The following is an 18,091-nucleotide window of genomic DNA, read 5'->3' as shown; positions in this document are numbered from 1 at the left end:
ACTCACCGATTTTTATTTTGACGCTCTGGAAAACCCGAAGACCTTCCTCTTCGACCGCCATGCTCGCAGCTCCAGCTCTTTTTCCGTTTTCCGTTCGTCCTCCGCGTTCTCCTCTCCGTACTCCGGCGCGAGCGGCGACTGACTCACCGGACTGAACGGCGCGCGACGAACGCGCAGCTCAAACGCGACCGTTTTGCCGTCTGGGCGCTGATTGGATGGCGGCGCCGGCGCGTCACGGCGTGGGCGGGGACTATCACGTTACACTCCGCCTGCAGCGACAGCGGCGCGTCAAAATCGCGTCGCGTTGATCGAAAGCTCGTTAGTCAAACTTGTCGTCTCAAACAGAGTTAATAGCGCGACTTAATGCTATCGTGCACACTTTTGCTTTCCCCCAAACAACTTTTTTATTTTCATTTTGAAGCTATCTTTGAACCACAGTGCAAAAAAATCTAAATATTGAGAAAATGGCCTTTAAAGTTGTCCAAATTAAGCTCCTAGCGATGCATATTACTAATCAGAAATAAAATGTTTATATAATTACAGTAGGAAGTGCACAATATTTCATCATGGAACGTGACCTTTACTTATTTTTTGGCATTAAAAAGAAAAAGTGAAAATTTGGCTTCTTTTGTGCTCCATTTTTACTTAAACGCCATCATTCTGTTTGCACTCCTTCTTTTTAGATGCTCTCTACCCCTGTACTCTATATAATAACAATGAAGTTCAGTGTAAAAATGTCTGGTTTTGCATATTTGTGTCATCACGGGCACGGTTTGAGTCGCTCAAGACCTGTCCACATTTGATCCTCGTGGGACTTTACAGCTTGCTCGCTGGAAATAAGCGAATAAAGCGAACCCAAGAGCTATAACAGCGTGACGTGCGATCCGCCGAAAGCTCATCTAAGTCTCTGAAATCTCATCTGGCTTGTGAAGAGAGAACCTGTGAAGCAGATCTCGTATCATACGTCCGTTTAGATTTACCGGTGAGCCTCTCACTGAAGGGTGATGTTTTAATGACCCTGAAGCGGGCCTCTATCACGTGGGCTTTGCTGGACTGATTGTTGGACGTAAGCTCATTGAACTGTTTCCCTAATTGGCCCCGGATGCTTCATCCTTCCAGGACGGGCAGCGGTGTGTTTGTCAGCAATCTTAGAGACCCATCTATCGTTGCCACCGTGCTTCCATTAGCCGTGGCTCTCTGACCCTGTTAAAATAGCACCAGAGCTAATAGCATTGCTCCAATCCTGCGCGTCAGCACAGCAGCCACTGCCTCCAGAAAACGACTTCTGAGCACGAGCGTGCTTTGATGGGTATACAAAGCGTGCCGAGACAAACAACGCTCTGTCAAACAAGCACCAGCCGCATGCAAATCTCCCAGAGAAGGGAGTTTAGAGACGCACGCAGGGCAGTGTGTGACGGGGGCCACATAACCGTCTATTTGATGTTTTTATTTTAGTCAAAACAGCACTGACTGCGCCCTGTGGTAAACCACCAGGCGTGTGTGTTCCGCTTTAAGAAAACAGAGGTTAGTGCTTAAAATGCGTTGAAGGTCTGCTCTGGAAAGTGTTTGTGTTATCAGACCAGCGCTGCGCCTTTCTCTGGAACATTTGCATTTATTAATTTAGCACACTCTCCATTTAAAGAACTCGTTTGTGTCTGTTCGGACACATTTACACCGTCATCCAGAGCGTTTACTTCAATAACATCTTTATTAATGAAAATATAGAGACATTGAAATCATTTTATCTAAGTGTCTAATGTACTCTTATAAAGATCCGATGGATTTATGTGAACAAAAACTTTTCAAAACTCAGTTTATAGCATAAAAATATCAGCATTTGCACAATATTATATTTTTGCTAGTGCTGTCAAACAACATTTTATATGAGGGTACACTACTGAATACAGACACATGCATGCATATATTTATAAAAATGCTGTTTATATATTAAATATGTACTAGAAAATATAAGAATATTTATACATAAATGTATAAGAATACATATTTGATGTATGTGCATTATATATATATATATATATATATATATATATATATATATATATATATATAATATGTAAACAATAATGTTTATTTTAGATGCATTTAATTGTAATTTTGTTTTGTTTTCCTTCACATTATCATTATATCAGACTATACAACCAGAAAATAACTAAAACATTATTTCATTACTTCAAATGTAATAGAGTTAAAACACACTGACGATCTTCTGAGCTCAAGTAAAGATGGTGTGTTAATGGCCAAGTCTTTGAATGTCTTCTGCTGCATGAAGTGAGGAGGGAACATTTGCATTTATTAATTGAGCACACACTCCTCCGCTCTCATTTACACGGTCAACCTGATTATTCCGCTGCGAATCGTACTGCATGCACATTGTTCACGGCCAGTTTGTGTCACTCTGGAGAGCGATGATCTGATATCCCTTCATCTGACCCACATCTGAGCGCTTAGATTTGCTTCCCTTCTATTTTTACACCATTGACAAAAACATTAGTAAATATGCACAGCATATTTCTGTCTCTAATTGTGTGAGAGACAGATGTTCTTTTTATAAACTGAGAGATGCTCAACGGTGTTTTAATTTCGCTCAAGTCAAAGAAACAATAGTCATGAGCTGAGAATAGCTGTTGAGATCAGCACACACACACACACACACACACACACACACACACACACACACTCACTCACTCACACACACACACAGACACAAACACACACACACACACAGACACACACAGACACACTCACACACACACACACACAGAGACACACAAACACACAGAGACACACACACACACACACACACACACACACACACACACACACACACACACACAGACACACACAAACACAGACACACACACACACAGACACTCACACACACACACACACACACACACTCACACACACAGACACTCACACACACACACACACACTCACATTCACACACACTCTCACACACACACAGAAAATTAGAGAGCTGGCATGTCTTGCTGCGGGGCTGGTAAAGCTTGAGGATTCAGGATGAGAAAACAGAGATAGTATGTCCATATGGAGATGAACACAGATCTCTCCAGGATGAGGAGTGTTTCGTGTCCCTAACACATCGCATCCAAATGAAATGCAGAAAAACGCAGCAGTAAAATCCATATTCATAAAGCCTCCGTTGTTCTGCTTTAATATGTCCCTATAATCGCTTCTGTCCCAGATTCTCACACTACAGTACAGAAAACACAAGAAGCCATTGTGTGCTTATTTTATTTGCCTTCCTTACACTGAGGGACGCCTGTCTATGACTGTGCACTTTGTTTTGTGCAATATTGTGGTGATTTGATACATAAGAATATTTTTTAATTATTTTATGTAAAAAAAAAAAATCTTGCATGTGTTTCAGACTCATCCCATTCTGAATATTTCCTATTAAATGCAACTGTATATCTTCAAGAAAACAAGACTATAGTCCAACACTTAAAGGGACAGAGCCACGAAACAATAAGGTTTCTTACATAAACATGTTCTCTGAGTCGATCTCCTTATTTCTCAGAAAAGAGTCCATGCTGGAGTCACAGAACACATTTAAAGTCGGTCATGCCTGTAAGCGTGCTTCTGAATGATTCAGTTGACCTTAAAACACGACGTGAATGCAGCTTGTGTTTAACACACACTTCACACACACACACACACACACACACACACACACACACACACACACACACACACACACACACACACACACACACACACACACACACAGTCGAAGCAGGACAAGCTCTTTATCTCAGGACGGTTTCTGACGTTCCTCACTGGACAAACAAATCAAAGCAGGGTCATCAGCTCTTTCAACAGACACCAATAATGACCTCAGTGGGACAATATGGCCATCTGGTGGTTGATCTCATGCAGACGTTTCAGAGAACTTCAGAATCGAATGCTTTTATGTTTTATTTAGGTTTGAAAAATCTGTTAGTGATGTGCATTACTATACTAAACACTGCCATATTTATATGAGTCAAATATTACTAATGTTCATTAATGTCTAGACATTACATATTGCATATGTAATTAACTAATCACTGGCACATTTTCTGTTCACCATAGCAATTTTGGCAACATAAAAATAATATATTAGCCTATGCAATAAAATAAAAACTAATAAAAACTAATTCTGTGCACAATAGTCTCTTTTACATGCATTATATATATATTTATTATGTGTGCATGAATTATTTCCCAAACCACACCGATCCTGGGATGAAGTAGTGTATGTTTGCTGTGACTGAGATTGAGTGGTACTGTACCTTTAAGAGAGTCGCTCGGCTGTCGCGCACATTGTGTCGATACCGGTTCGCCGCTGTCGTGTAGTGTTTTATTCTCGCTCTGTACAGTAATGTCTGCTCATTCTACCGACGAGCCGTTCCCGTTCCACGGGCTTCTCCCGAAAAAAGAGACCGGCGCTGCTTCGTTCCTCACAAAATTCCCGGAGTACGATGGCCGAGGGGTGCTCATCGCGATCCTCGACACCGGGGTGGACCCAGGGGCCCCGGGCATGCAGGTAAATCGAGCCCGCGGCTGCGGATCATCACTAGGCCGCAGTCGGTTTTCCTCCCGTTTAAGAGACCACAAGCACCAAACGTTACCGGAAATCCGGTGTCATAATTAAACAAAGAAGCTCTAATGCATCCGAAGTAAATCAAGCTGAAAAAAGCTGTTAAAAACGTAAACTACACGTTCGAAAGGACAAGCTGTGTCATCCTCATCAATGACTATCACTTACAAAGGAGCACACCACAGACTACCATGGTGCTTCTAAGCCTTATAATGTGACAAAATATCACGATAGTTTAATACAGTAGTCCTTTAACGTGTTGGACTTCAAAGAGACATTATACATGACAAAACCCTATCGAGCTCCCTACATATAGACAGCACTATAGCATTCGATACCAGTGCTGTCGTTGCAGGGAGCTAATCAGGACTAGTTAGGGCTGTTATAGTTAGTGTTCACCTAAAACACAAGGTGATGGTTGTGTCAGTTTGAGCTGTAAGTGGATCCAGCAGCTGTTTTGAGATCTCACTCGACTGTCAACAGTTTTTCCACACTACTGAGGGCTCTCTGTGATGGACGTCATCATTTTTAGGGACCTTTCTTATTTTCGACCCCACAGCAGCTGTACAGTGACATACAGGCACTCACCCTTCCTTACGTGCATATACGTTTACAGGAAATAAAAGCAATAAATGAATAAAACGGAGGTAAATCGGTCACGGGGCAGTGTTTAGTGTCCAGTAAACTTTGCGTTTACGTGCCATTCATGTATTTTTCCCAAATAGAAGTAGCTTTTCCACCCTGATACAGGTCGGTGTTTCCTGTTTCCACATTTTCAAGGACGGAGCGTTTATATTCTTTCAGCAAAATGCAATATGTCTTGTCCACCATGGTTTTTAATAGGAGACCGATCATCTGGCAACACTTGGGCTCGTGTGAGCGGATCTGTGCACACACACGCGGATCGTTTTCATAAAAGTACAGTCTTAAGTGTTCGAGCGCATCCCGCTGTGAATCCGATATGATCTGACTCCAGACTGAGCTGCGTCTCGTGCTCTTTCTCGCAGACCACGACAGACGGGAAACCCAAGATCGTGGACATCATCGACACGACGGGCAGCGGCGACGTGAACATGTCCGGCGTGCTGGAGGTGAAAGACGGGCTCGTGGCCGGACTGACCGGACGCTCGCTCAAAGTAAGATTGAGAGACGCCGCCACGCAAGCTTTCAGACGCTCGGGTTACTCAAACCACATCACTGAATCACAATAACACAATAACACTCAAATCAAAGTTGGGTTTTTAGTAAATGCAGCCCGTTTCTGGGCCATTATGATGTTTTCATTTTAATTTTAAATGCATATATATATATATATATATATATATATATATAAGACGCCTTTTGAAGATGTATTTGCCAACTGTAGAATTCTCTTTTGTAGTATTTCATCTTTTGGCTTGGCATTAAAACATGAACCGGTCATGTTTCAAATGCGTTTTATTCTCAAAAGTGATTCTCATGTTCTGTGGTGGAACTGTATTTTAAATGATTTTAATTCATTTTAAATATGTGGTTAAAAAAAAATGGGATTTTTTTTTGCCATTTAAAAATTAAAAATATTCCCTCATGCTGTTATTAATATTTTTTTAAATTCTACTTTTATTGAATTAAATCAGAAGATTTTAAAAAAGCTAATTCAGAACAATTTTCTTCCCACCTCTACCTATTCAAATAAAAAAGTGTGTGTGTTTTTTGTTTTTACGTGTGTGTGTGTGTGTGTGTGTGTGTGTGTGTGTACACAACAATAACAAAATATCAGGCATTGATTCTTCTGTATTTAATATTTATGTAGTATAAAATTGTATCTTATTAAACACACGTGTTGCAAAAAATAATGCTTTTTAAAGCTGTATTTATTTCATACATGGGTAAAATATGAGTCGGACACGTTCTCCACAGTCTTGTGTGAGATGCGCTCCTCTATATTATTTTAATGACCACCAGATGTAGTGTTTCAGGAGCACTAAAGGTTTCCCGTTTCTCTTCAAGATTCCTGATACCTGGGTGAATCCGTCCGGGAAGTATCACATCGGAATAAAGAACGGCTATGATTTTTTCCCTAAAGCTCTCAAAGAGAGAATACAGGTATGACGTGATTGTATTGATGTTATGTGCTCATGCTGGCGTTGGCGCTGGCTTCTTTATTAATAATAAGTGCGTGTCTGGTTCAGAAAGAGCGTAAGGAGAAGCTGTGGGATCCGGCGCACAGAGCGGCTCTCGCTGAGGCCAGTCGCAGGATAGAAGAGTTTGAGCAGACTCACCCCAACCCGTCTCAGGTGCGCTAGAAGACGGCGCTTGCCGACCGCTCTGCGTGTTGAACATGGCTTGAACGTGTGTCTGTGCCGTCAGGTGGAGAAGCTACAGAAGGAGGAGCTACAGAGTCACGTGGAGCTCTTAGGAACCCTGGAGAAGAAGTACAGCGATCCAGGCCCGGTTTATGACTGTATATCGTGGCACGACGGGGTCACGTGGAGGTCAGGGCCTTTCCAACTAAACCACCAGCTTTAAAGTGTGACAGTGAGCTCAGTTTCAGGCCGTCCGGGATCAGAATGAGTTTGTTTCTTCATCTGATGCTGTGTAGTGAATGGGTGCCGTCGGGACGAGAGTCTGATAAAAACGTCAGAACGATCCACAGCGCTCCGTCAGTGAACATCTGGAGAAGTTTAAAGCTGTTTTGTAAACTCGGCTTAATCTGTGCAGACTTCTCTCCTGATTCAGACCAGAAGACTCTTTTACTGAGTGATGGACTGGATTATTGTGACGTTTTTATCAGCTGTTCTGACGGCACCCATTCACTGCCGTTACTGAGACACTGAACTCATCTACATCTCGGCTGACCTGAGGAAGAACGTACTTTTGAGTGCATTAGTGAGATGTGTGTGTGTGTGTCTCTGTGTGTGTGTGTGTCTCTGTGTGTGTGTCTCTGTGTGTGTGTCAGGGCTGTGGTGGACACGTCCGAGAGCGGAGACCTGGCGTCCTGCACCGTCCTGAGCTCTTACAGAGAGAGACAGGAATACGCCACACTGGGATACGCCGAGATGCTCAATTACTCCATAAACATCTACGACGAGGGAAACACTCTGTGTATCGTCACCAGCGGAGGTGACATGACCAGTCAAAATGTTTTATTTATTTATTTATTTTTTGTTTTAAGAATGCACCAAACCTGCATTTATTTGATTTGAAATACAGCAAAAGCAGTACTATTCTGAACCATTTTTAAATAAGATTTCTATTAGAATACATTTAAAATGTAATTTTTTTTTTTTTCAGTCTCTAGTGTCACATGATCCTCCACAAATCAAGTTAATAGACTGGTTTGCTAGAATTTTTTATTATTGATATTTGAAACAGTATTTTTTTTTTAGGATTCTTTGATGAAAAGAAAGATCCAAAGATCAGCATTTATCTGAAATAAAAAGCTTTCGTAACATTATACACTTTTTGGTTTGGCCTCAGGACCCGTGTGTTTCCATTTCTTTAAACAAAGATTTTATATATATATATATATATATATATATATATATATATATATATATATATAGATTTAGATTTATATGTGTATATATATATTTAGATTTATATGTATATGTGTGTGTATATATCTGTTTATTATTATAATTTTTTTTAATCAATAATGAAATTAAGACCATTAAGAATATGACTAATACTGATTCAATTTCAGTCCCAAACTAGTTGGTATGAGCCACATGATGCTGAAATCACAGGAATAAACTACATTTTAAGATGTATTCAAATGCAGTTATTTCGGGTTGTTACACATACTGTTGTTTGGGATCAAATAACTGCTCTCTTGGCGTGGTGAACGCTGTAAAAGTGTCCGCTGCTGTGTGTTTGCAGGAGCTCACGGGACACACGTGGCCAGCATCGCAGCGGGTCACTTCCCCGATGAACCCGAGCGGGACGGAGTCGCCCCAGGGGCCCAGATCCTGGCTGTGAAGATCGGAGACACCCGCCTCAGCACGATGGAGACGGGAACCGGCCTCATACGAGCGGTAAGACACCGACCGTCCAATCAGGAACTCTTACAAAAAGTGATGCGCTGGCACAGTGGATTTTTCAAGAAAGATGCTACGGACTTGTTGTCATTTTCGTCTTCATAATTAAACTGATTTGAAGCCGCTGGAAAACGAAGGTCCTGTCCTTGGTCTGATGAATCATGGGTGCTCCTGTGAAATGCTTGCCCGATCGATTCTGATTTCTGTTTGCAGATGATCGAAGTCATAAACTATAAGTGTGATCTTGTGAACTACAGCTACGGAGAGGCCACGCACTGGCCGAACTCAGGGTGAGTGTCTCTGACCGCCCGAGACGTGCCAAACAAGTCAAGTCGCATGCTTTTCTCTTGACTAGTTAGTTACTTTTCACATAGTTAATCAGTTACATCAAAAGTAACTCATTTCCAGGGAGAGTAATATGTCAGATAACTCAGATGTGCTCCGTATAAATGTTTAGCGAGTCTCCTTTAAAAGCTGTTTGATGGCTAGATGGGACGCTGTGAGGGTTTCTGACGCCTGTGTTCTTCAGGAGGATCTGTGAGGTCATCACGGAGGCCGTACAGAAGTATAACGTGCTGTTCGTGTCAAGCGCCGGGAACAACGGGCCGTGTCTGTCCACCGTGGGCTGCCCCGGAGGAACCACCAGCAGCGTGATCGGTGACTGAACCTAGACGAAGCATTGCACACAAAACAAGAAACGGCTACGTGTGGAGATAAAGCAAGGAGAAGGGCAGATGAAAATATCATTTGTTTGTCCAGGTGTGGGTGCTTACGTCACGCCGGACATGATGGTGGCCGAGTACTCTCTGAGAGAGAAGCTCCCTCCGAACCAGTACACGTGGTCGTCCCGCGGCCCCAGCACGGACGGGGCCCTGGGGGTCAGCATCAGCGCTCCCGGCGGGGCCATCGCCTCGGTCCCTAACTGGACGCTCCGCGGCACGCAGCTGATGAACGGCACCTCCATGTCCTCGCCCAACGCCTGCGGAGGCATCGCTCTGCTGCTCTCGGGTACAGCTTCAGCCCGCTCGTACTGTCCAGAATCAGATGATAATTCACTGATTCGTGCTCAAAAATGTTTAGATTTCTCGTATCTTGACCAGTGATGGAAATGAACTTTAAGTTAATGTAACAACATGTTGAGAAAATCATCTTATTTTGTGTAAATTAAATTATAAGGCGTCACTGAATCATTCAAACAGTTGATTCATTCAGAATCCTCAGTTAAACTGATTCAGTCTTATTCAGAGACACGAAACAGTTCTGCTGTGGTTTTATTGGCAAATGAAAGTATTTTTGTCTAAAACGTAGCTTGAAATGTTAACTTGTTTTATAAAATCGGCATGATATTTGCAAGCTTGTTGGTATTCTGAAAAATCTTTCTTGTGATATTCCTAACTTTTATGATAAAGGCAATAGAAACCTCATGGCGAGAAATGCTCCTGTATATCCTGAATTTTGAGGTTGTTTTACGAAGTTTTTACTCCGTGAATGTGTGAGATATCTGGACATTTTTGCATCAGTATCAGTGTCTCTGGAGCATCAGAGCTCAGGTGTTTTTAGAAATAGTCAAAATGATCCATTTTTCTTTAATGCCAAAAATCATTAGGATATTAAGTAATGATCATCTTCCAGATTTCCCACCATAAATATATCAAAGCTTTGTTTAATTAGTCATATGCATTGCTACGGACTTCATTTGGACAGCTTCAAAGATGATTTTCTCACTCTCAGATTTTCAAATAGTTCCAAATATTATCGGATCTAACAAACCACACATCAGTGGAAAGCTCATTTATATTTCCATGTTATTTAATCTCAGTTCGTGGTCCCTCATGACTGCTGTAATTACAGAGGTGTGTGTGTGTGTGTGTGTGTGTGTGTGTGTGTGTGTGTGTGTCAGGGCTGAAGCAGAACGGCGTTCGTCCCGTGGTGCCGGTGGTGCGCAGGGCTCTGGAGAACACGGCTCTGAAAGTGGATGATATAGAAGTGTTTGCGCAGGGCCACGGCATCATCCAGGTACTGCGCCGCTCTCCTCTTTAAGCGTGTTCCTGACGTGTTCCTGACGTGTTCCTGACGTGTTCCTGACGTGTTTGTGATGCTCAGGTGGAGCGGGCATTCGACTACCTCATGCAGCACGCGTCTCTGCCCACCAGCTGCCTGGGCTTCACCGTGACCGCGGGCTCGCAGCGGGGCATCTACCTCAGGGACTCCACGCAGGTCACCGGCCCGTCCGATCACGGGGTCGGCATCGAGCCTGTGTTTCCAGAGAACACGGGTACGCCGCTCTTCAGAGGTTTAATCCGGTTCAAGGGATAGTTGAACGTCCTGTCATTAACTACTCCGCCTCGTGACCTCGCAAGGACATTGTTAAAATAATCCATGTGATCATTTAATAATTCAACCGTAATTTTGTGAAGCTGCAAGAATGCTTTTCGTATGCAAAGACCATGTCTGCGTATACACGTACTCTAAACGAGATTAATATTGAAACAGAAAATGTAAAAATAAAATCTAAAAATTATATAAAAATATAATAGTGCATCTGTGTTACTTGAATAACCCTTCAGTTCTTACTAGAGTTTAACGTGTTGCAAAACTAATGATGCAATACTCATAAAAATACACAGCATACAGCAGCATGAAGTGTTTTGGATTGGACTGAACTCTCTGGTTTAAAACATTGAGGCTGTAAGATTTATTCATGCATTTTTGAAACCAGTCTCTTCTTCCCACGAGGCTGTCGTTATTCAAACAGTCAAGCTTTTTTCTTTAATTTCTGTGTGTTTTCAGCAACATCTTCAGAAATCATAATAATATACTGATTTACTGCTCAATATTTTTGTGGAAACCTTGATGCATTTTATGTCACAGGATTCACAGATGAACAGAAAGTTCAAAAGAACAGCATTTATTTTCAAACAAGTCTTTTGTAACATTATCAGTATCTTCGCTGCCACTTTTGAGCGTTCCGGCGTGTCGTTGAAGCATGAAAACACACGTTTCTTTCTTTTTTTAGCCGATGTGTGATGGATTGTGGGATGTTTTGTCTGCAGAGAACTCGGCCCGTATCTCGCTGCAGCTGCATCTGGCTCTGGTGTGTAACGCCGCTTGGGTTCACTGTCCGTCTCACCTGGAGCTCATGAATCAGTGCCGGCACGTCAACGTCCGCATCGACCCGCAGGGCCTGCGAGAAGGGCTGCACTACACCGAGGCACGTCCACTGATTTATATAGAAGCATGGAAACGTTCTCGAAACGGGAAGCGTTTGCTTGTCTGGTGCTCAACCTGATATTTGTTATTTTTCAAATATCGTCATCGGCCGGTATGTTTTCGTTCGGGCAGGACTTTTATTTTGGCGGCCCTGATGACGCCTGCGCTGCACACACAGTGCTAACGTTAACAGTTCTGTCTAATAATAGAGCTGTACGTATACGAAAAGTATTATAATGAGTGCTTTTATTAGTATTAGAAAGGCAGACATAATGCTTAAAAATAATGTTCGGTCGCCCGCTTGTCTTCTGAAAATATTATCCAGATGTTTAGTTTTTTGCTTAAAGAAATAGTTCACCCGAAACAATCCTGTCATTTACTCATCCTCGAGTTCTAAACCTTTATGCATTTATTTTTGAATATTTTGTAAGCAGGCTGTTTCGGGTCACCATTGACTTTCATTGTTGACCAAGACAGCCTGGGTAGAAAACCTTCAGAATATCTTCCTTTGTGTTCAGCAGAACAAATAAGTTCATACAGGTTTGGATGGATAAATGATGACAGGATTTTCATTTTTGGGTGAACCGTTCCTTTAAAACAAGCAAAAAGATCTGCCATTGGGGTAAGAAAAATAATCTTAATTCAAAGGCTAAACAAGATGATTTTTTTCTATCCTATCGGCTTATAATTAACTTATTTTAAGCAAAAATAAAAGCAAGGCATCATTTTCAAAGTAATTTTTCTTGTCAGTAAATGCATCTTAATTCTAGAGTTTGTAGATATTTACACTAAACATGACAAAAATACAGAGGAAGCAAGTCATTTTTTGCATTTTGTGATAAGTGCGTGTGTGTGTGTGTGCGTGTGTCTCTGTGTGTGTGTGTGTGTGTGTGTGTGTGTGTGTGTGTGTGTGTCTCTGTGTGTGTGTGTCCCTGTGTGTGTGTGTGTGTGTGTGTGTGTGTGTGTGTCTGTGTGTGTGTGTGTGTGTGTGTGTGTGTGTGTGTGTGTGTGCGTCTGTGTGTGTGTGTGTGTGTGTCTCTGTGCGTGTGTGTGTCTGTGTGTGTGTGTCTGTGTCTGTGTCTGTGTGTGTGTGTGTGTGTGTGTGTGTGTGTGTGTGTGTGTGTGTTCCAGGTGTGTGGGTACGACACGTCAGCTCTCAGCGCCGGTCCTCTCTTCCGAGTGCCTATAACGGTTATAATCCCCGTGAGGTAGGTCTGACCGCTCCGCTCCGCTCTCTCCTGCGCTCCCGCTCGCCGCTGACGTGTGTTTGTCTTTACAGAGTAGCCGACAGCCGCGGTCAGGAGATCCCCTTCACGGACGTCCACTTCAGACCCGGACAGATCCGCCGGCATTTCATTACCGTCCCTCACGGAGCGTCGTGGGCAGGTGATCTGAAGACGCATCGCCGCGGGGTTCCTCCGAACACACACCTGTGATCTAATCGTACTCCGTCTCTTTCAGAGATCACGCTGACCTCTCACTCCGGAGACGTGTCGTCCAAGTTCGTCCTGCACGCGGTTCATCTGGTGAAGCAGCGAGCGTATCGAGCCAATGAGTTTTATAAGTTCTCGTCTCTGCTGGAGAAGGGCTCGCTCACGGAGGCTTTTCCTGTGCTGGTACGCAGCGCTCAAAGTATCTGTTAAATACACTGCTCATATAGAGAGGGACTAGCTTACTTTCAGATGAAGCAATTCAAATATACATAGATTTATTTTTATACTTTGTGTGTTTCTCAGCCAGGACGGACTCTGGAGCTCTGTGTTGCTCGCTGGTGGGCGAGTCTGGGTGATGTCACTATTGATTACGTCATTTCCTTCCACGGACTGGTGACGTCTCCTTCTCCGATTCATATCGTGAGTATCTTTTAGGATTTAATAGCAGGAGCAGGAAGACAGGGTTACTTTTACTAGCCAAAGATGCACTAAACTGGTCAAAAGCGAAAGTAAAGTCATTTGTACTTGCTCTCAAAAAAATTCTGACATTGTATTTTTCAGGATTCGCAATTTAAAAAAAGGTAAATAAACAATTTTAAAATAAAAGCTATTGAAATAAATGTCAATTACTTCAGAATAAAAGCAATTACAATAAAACATGAACTAAATAGTAAATAATAAAAAAAATAAATAAAATATGCTCCTAAAAAAATTCAAATGTAAAACAAAAAAATGCTAAATTTAAATAAAATAAAAAAAACTAAAAGAACTTATACATTTTAAGAAAAAAATTTAACTTATTTATTTAACTGCTTTAAAGAAGTCATTAAATTAGAATAATAACTTAATCTCAGGGGGATTTCTAAAAAAATATTCTCACACACACACACACACACACACACACACATTTCTTTAGCAGAAATAAATATTTTATTCATCAAGGACGCATAAATTGGTCAAAAGTGGCAGTAAAGACATTTATGATTATTAAAAAAAAAATTTTCAAATAAACGCTGTCCTTTTAAAACTTTCTCTTTCAATTCTGAAAAATAAAATGCATCACAATTTTCACTAAAATATTGAGCAGCACAACTGTTTTCCACATTGATGTTTCTCGAGCAGTAAATCAGTATATTATTCTGATTTCTGGAGTAATGATGCTGAAAATCACAGAAATAAATGACACTTTAACACATTCACAGAGAAAACAGCTTCTCATTGCAATAATATTTCACAGTTTTTGCTGTTTTTGATAAATGCAGCCTTGGTGAGCAAAAGAGACTCATTTCAAACTTTTAATCTGTATCTCTGTCATTTAGCTTCATTGTTCATTAATTCACGTGTTTCTGTATCTAGCACGCCTCTGAAGGGATTTCTAGTTTTGAGGTTTGTTCTCTGCTGAGATACGAAGACGTCTCCCCGACAATCACCCTGAAGAACTGGGTTCAGCCTCTCCGGTAAACTTCCCAAGCTGTGTTAAGCATCGTCGTCTTCTGATCTAGCGTGCATGCTCGCGTTTCCTGTCAGAATGATGTTCAGTACGGCCCATAAATACAGTTTAAGCGAGCACCGAAGTGTTTTATGGCTCTTCGATCGAGATGAAGAGCTCCCAGAGGAACGTTGCAGAAACACTCGAGACAAATGTGTTTAAATACTTTATAAGTCTGCCTGAAATATGCCCGATTAACTTGGTGCGTCTCCCGGACAGGCCTGTGAGCGCTAAAATAAAACCCCTCGGCGCCAGAGATGTGTTGCCCAACAACAGACAGCTCTACGAGATCGCCCTCACGTATAACTTCCATCAGGTGAGTGAGACGCCGAGCGCGTTTGAGCGGCTGATTGGCCGGTTCTCACGGAGTTATCCGTCTCTGTGTCCAGCCCAAGAGCGGCGAGGTGACCCCCAGCTGTCCGCTGCTGTGCGAGTTATTATACGAGTCTGAGTTCGACAGTCAGCTCTGGCTCCTGTTTGACCAGAACAAGAGGCTCATGGGCTCCGGAGACGCTTATCCTCACCAGGTGAGAACACACCGACAGCCTTGATTTATGATTCACACTAAACCTAAAGACATGCTATGATTAAAGATGAATTTAACTCCAAATGCATGTTAGTTTGGGATGCACGCTTTTTTGTGCATGCAGATTTATGTGTTTCTATATATAATGTGAAGTGTTGCGATTAAAATGGCTAAATAAGTATGCAAGTAGATATATTGAGCAAGTTAAAAATGTAAATAAGGAATAAATGCATAAACAAATGTAATAATGTATCCCAAAAACACGACTAAGAGTAGAAGCCGCTGTCAGGTGTGTGTTTGAGATGTTGTTGTTCTGTGGCAGTACTCTCTGAAGCTGGAGAAGGGCGACTACACGGTGCGTCTTCAGGTGCGTCACGAGCAGCAGAGCGAGCTGGAGCGTCTCAAGGACCTGCCCTTCCTCGTGTCTCACCGGCTGTCCAACACGCTCCCGCTGGACGTCTACGAGACCCACCGCGCCGCCCTGCTGGCCAAGAAGAAGGCCAACTCGGTGACGCTGAGCCCCGGCGCCTCGCAGCCCTTCTACATCACAGCGCTGCCCGACGACAAGTCAGTCTCCCTTCTGCCTTTCAAAGTAATGCATTACAACGAGCCCTCAGGCCCTAAACAGAAACTAGTTAAGTTACTTTTTATGGAAAGTAGCGTAAAAGTAACATGCCTTTATTTTTTTGTATAACAAATGTAAAAGCAATTCAGAGCAAAAGTAAATGTAGATTCTGGTCTGTACAGTAGAGGACGGATCAAACTAGTCACATAGAGGATTAAATGCATGAATTAAATGCAGGTTTGTATAATACCCTGAGTTTGCATTTGATTTGTTTTTATCGTATTTACACATTCAGTGTTTCTCAAAATCATCTCGATGTTTCGTCTACAACTTACTCCCGATTTCTCTCAACATGGCAACCCCAGAGCTGTCAGTCTATTTAAATATAAACTATTTTATAACATTAAACAAAACATTTTGTCAGAATACGTAGGTGAGTTAATAATAATAATGTTGTCAATCGTGTCGCTATTAGCTAGTTGGTAATTAGCATGAATATTCCTGAAATATTGGCTATTTTTATTAAAAAGCATGCATTAATGTCTTATTCTGAAGACCTTAATCATATCCAACTCTTGAACCTAACAAGCACTTTACTAAGTATTAATGAGCAGTAATTAGCAGTGAATGAAGTCACGGTTAATAGTTAAAAGTGACTTAAGAGTGACCAGAATAATTAAAAAATTATGTGTTTATTATTTGAAAGGATTTCATGTCTATACTATAATTCAGTTGCCAAAGTTGAATTGATTACAGAGACCGTCTCTGCATTTAATAAGAAATTGGTCACTCTGGTCATTATACATCCCTGTCATTATACTGTTCAGTGCTTTGATGCAACCTGTGTTGATAAAAGCACTATATAAATAAAAATGATTGATTGATTGATTGAAAGTTAAAATCGGATTTAGAATGTAATTATTAATGCATAATTAAATACTTTTTAGAGGGAGTAATTTTTGTTGAAGCTGTAGTTAGTACACTGTCCAGAGCCATACCTTTAAAAAAAATAAAATAAAATATATGTATATATGTATGTATATGTGTGTGTGTGTGGTTTCTAATATGAAAGTAGTTGTTGGCTGGTGAGCCGTCCGTCAGAAGATGCAGATGTCTGTGTTTGTGTCTCAGGATCCCTAAAGGAGCCGGACCCGGGGGATATATGACCGGATCGCTGGTTCTGCCCAAGAGTGAGTTCGGCAAAAAAGCTGTGAGTCTCCAGTCTCTTCTTCTTCGCTGTCGGTTCGGCTCGTCTGCTGCTCTGCTGCTTTCTGCAGGGGTGTGCAAGATTGACAAGAATGATGGTCATTTTCAATTCAATTCAATTCAAATCTATTTGTATAGCGCTTTTTACAATGGCTATTGTTCCAAAGCAGCTGCACAAAAGCAAATCATTACACAACAGGATGAATTACAATACAAGAAAATTCAAGATAGAATTAATCCAGACGGAAGGTTAAGTTTTCCTCGACGTCATCGCAGGAAGGTCATCTCCTCACGGGACGTCATTTTCTCAGGGACGTTATTTATTTATCTATTTTTTTTTATTGAATTTAATTAAATTTGTTAAATTGAAATGTTAAACGAATCAAGTTACACAAAAGATATATTTTTTTAAAATTGAAGGCAACCGCTGCATTATTATCACGATCCGGACAATTATGTGGCATGAGCAGATCTGAATCGGACTCAGAATGGTCTGGCTTTAGTTGTGAATCTGTTCTACATGAGACACACCTGAAGGAAGCTGAGTAAGAAGCAGGTTCACTTCCTGTCAGCAGGTGGCGCTCATTCGGCGTTTCCTTGGTTACCGCTGGAGTCAGCTCTCTGGCTCATGATGAAATCTGAACATTATTAGAGTAAACTGAATCTGGTGCTCGGTCTGATGGACCGTCAAGACCTGTTTGGGTTCTTTACAAACAGATTGAGAGACAGGCCTGGTTCTGATGAGGTTCTGATGAGGTTCTGATGGCACACATATATGGGCTGCAGTAATAATTGTTGTTTTAATGATGTGCAATTATCGTAGTTGTATCTTGCAAAAATCATTAAGAACTCCCCTACAGAGAGCACCCTACAGAGAGCATGCATACTTCATGATTCAGTCTATTATAATGCATTTAAAAACATTAAAGATATGGGGCCAGAAATTGCATTTATAGCACTCCATATAATGGATCAATTTCACACAAAGACTGACGACAAAAGTAATTCCTAGTCACAGC

At 41.7% G+C, this 18,091-nt stretch overlaps 2 protein-coding genes across 5 annotated transcripts in view; one reads left to right on the top strand and one right to left on the bottom strand.

Annotated features, from left to right (window-relative positions):
- Positions 1 to 170, bottom strand: part of rasa3 (RAS p21 protein activator 3) — a 36,975-nt gene extending 36,805 nt beyond the window's left edge. For both annotated transcript variants that reach the window (XM_043246064.1, XM_043246072.1), the window contains exon 1: positions 7 to 170. In XM_043246064.1, coding sequence (XP_043101999.1) covers positions 7 to 61 — 55 coding nt within the window. In that variant the 5' untranslated portion in view covers positions 62 to 170. The remainder of the gene's footprint in view (positions 1 to 6) is intronic.
- Positions 171 to 4,316: 4,146 nt separating this feature from the next.
- tpp2 (tripeptidyl peptidase 2) overlaps positions 4,317 to 18,091 on the top strand; it is a 19,760-nt gene continuing 5,985 nt past the window's right edge. For all 3 annotated transcript variants that reach the window (XM_043239379.1, XM_043239369.1, XM_043239360.1), the window contains exons 1-22: positions 4,317 to 4,570; positions 5,632 to 5,760; positions 6,614 to 6,709; positions 6,796 to 6,900; positions 6,974 to 7,098; positions 7,563 to 7,726; positions 8,486 to 8,640; positions 8,857 to 8,933; positions 9,173 to 9,300; positions 9,403 to 9,651; positions 10,544 to 10,659; positions 10,747 to 10,918; positions 11,697 to 11,854; positions 12,985 to 13,061; positions 13,133 to 13,239; positions 13,315 to 13,469; positions 13,590 to 13,706; positions 14,643 to 14,743; positions 14,995 to 15,091; positions 15,165 to 15,302; positions 15,624 to 15,868; positions 16,998 to 17,076. In XM_043239379.1, coding sequence (XP_043095314.1) covers positions 4,406 to 4,570; positions 5,632 to 5,760; positions 6,614 to 6,709; positions 6,796 to 6,900; positions 6,974 to 7,098; positions 7,563 to 7,726; positions 8,486 to 8,640; positions 8,857 to 8,933; positions 9,173 to 9,300; positions 9,403 to 9,651; positions 10,544 to 10,659; positions 10,747 to 10,918; positions 11,697 to 11,854; positions 12,985 to 13,061; positions 13,133 to 13,239; positions 13,315 to 13,469; positions 13,590 to 13,706; positions 14,643 to 14,743; positions 14,995 to 15,091; positions 15,165 to 15,302; positions 15,624 to 15,868; positions 16,998 to 17,076 — 2,955 coding nt within the window. In that variant the 5' untranslated portion in view covers positions 4,317 to 4,405. The remainder of the gene's footprint in view (positions 4,571 to 5,631; positions 5,761 to 6,613; positions 6,710 to 6,795; positions 6,901 to 6,973; positions 7,099 to 7,562; positions 7,727 to 8,485; positions 8,641 to 8,856; positions 8,934 to 9,172; positions 9,301 to 9,402; positions 9,652 to 10,543; positions 10,660 to 10,746; positions 10,919 to 11,696; positions 11,855 to 12,984; positions 13,062 to 13,132; positions 13,240 to 13,314; positions 13,470 to 13,589; positions 13,707 to 14,642; positions 14,744 to 14,994; positions 15,092 to 15,164; positions 15,303 to 15,623; positions 15,869 to 16,997; positions 17,077 to 18,091) is intronic.

This window comes from Puntigrus tetrazona, chromosome 1 (assembly GCF_018831695.1).
Source record: "Puntigrus tetrazona isolate hp1 chromosome 1, ASM1883169v1, whole genome shotgun sequence".
Classification (NCBI taxonomy): domain Eukaryota; kingdom Metazoa; phylum Chordata; class Actinopteri; order Cypriniformes; family Cyprinidae; genus Puntigrus; species Puntigrus tetrazona.
This window is presented reverse-complemented; position numbering and strand designations above follow the sequence as displayed.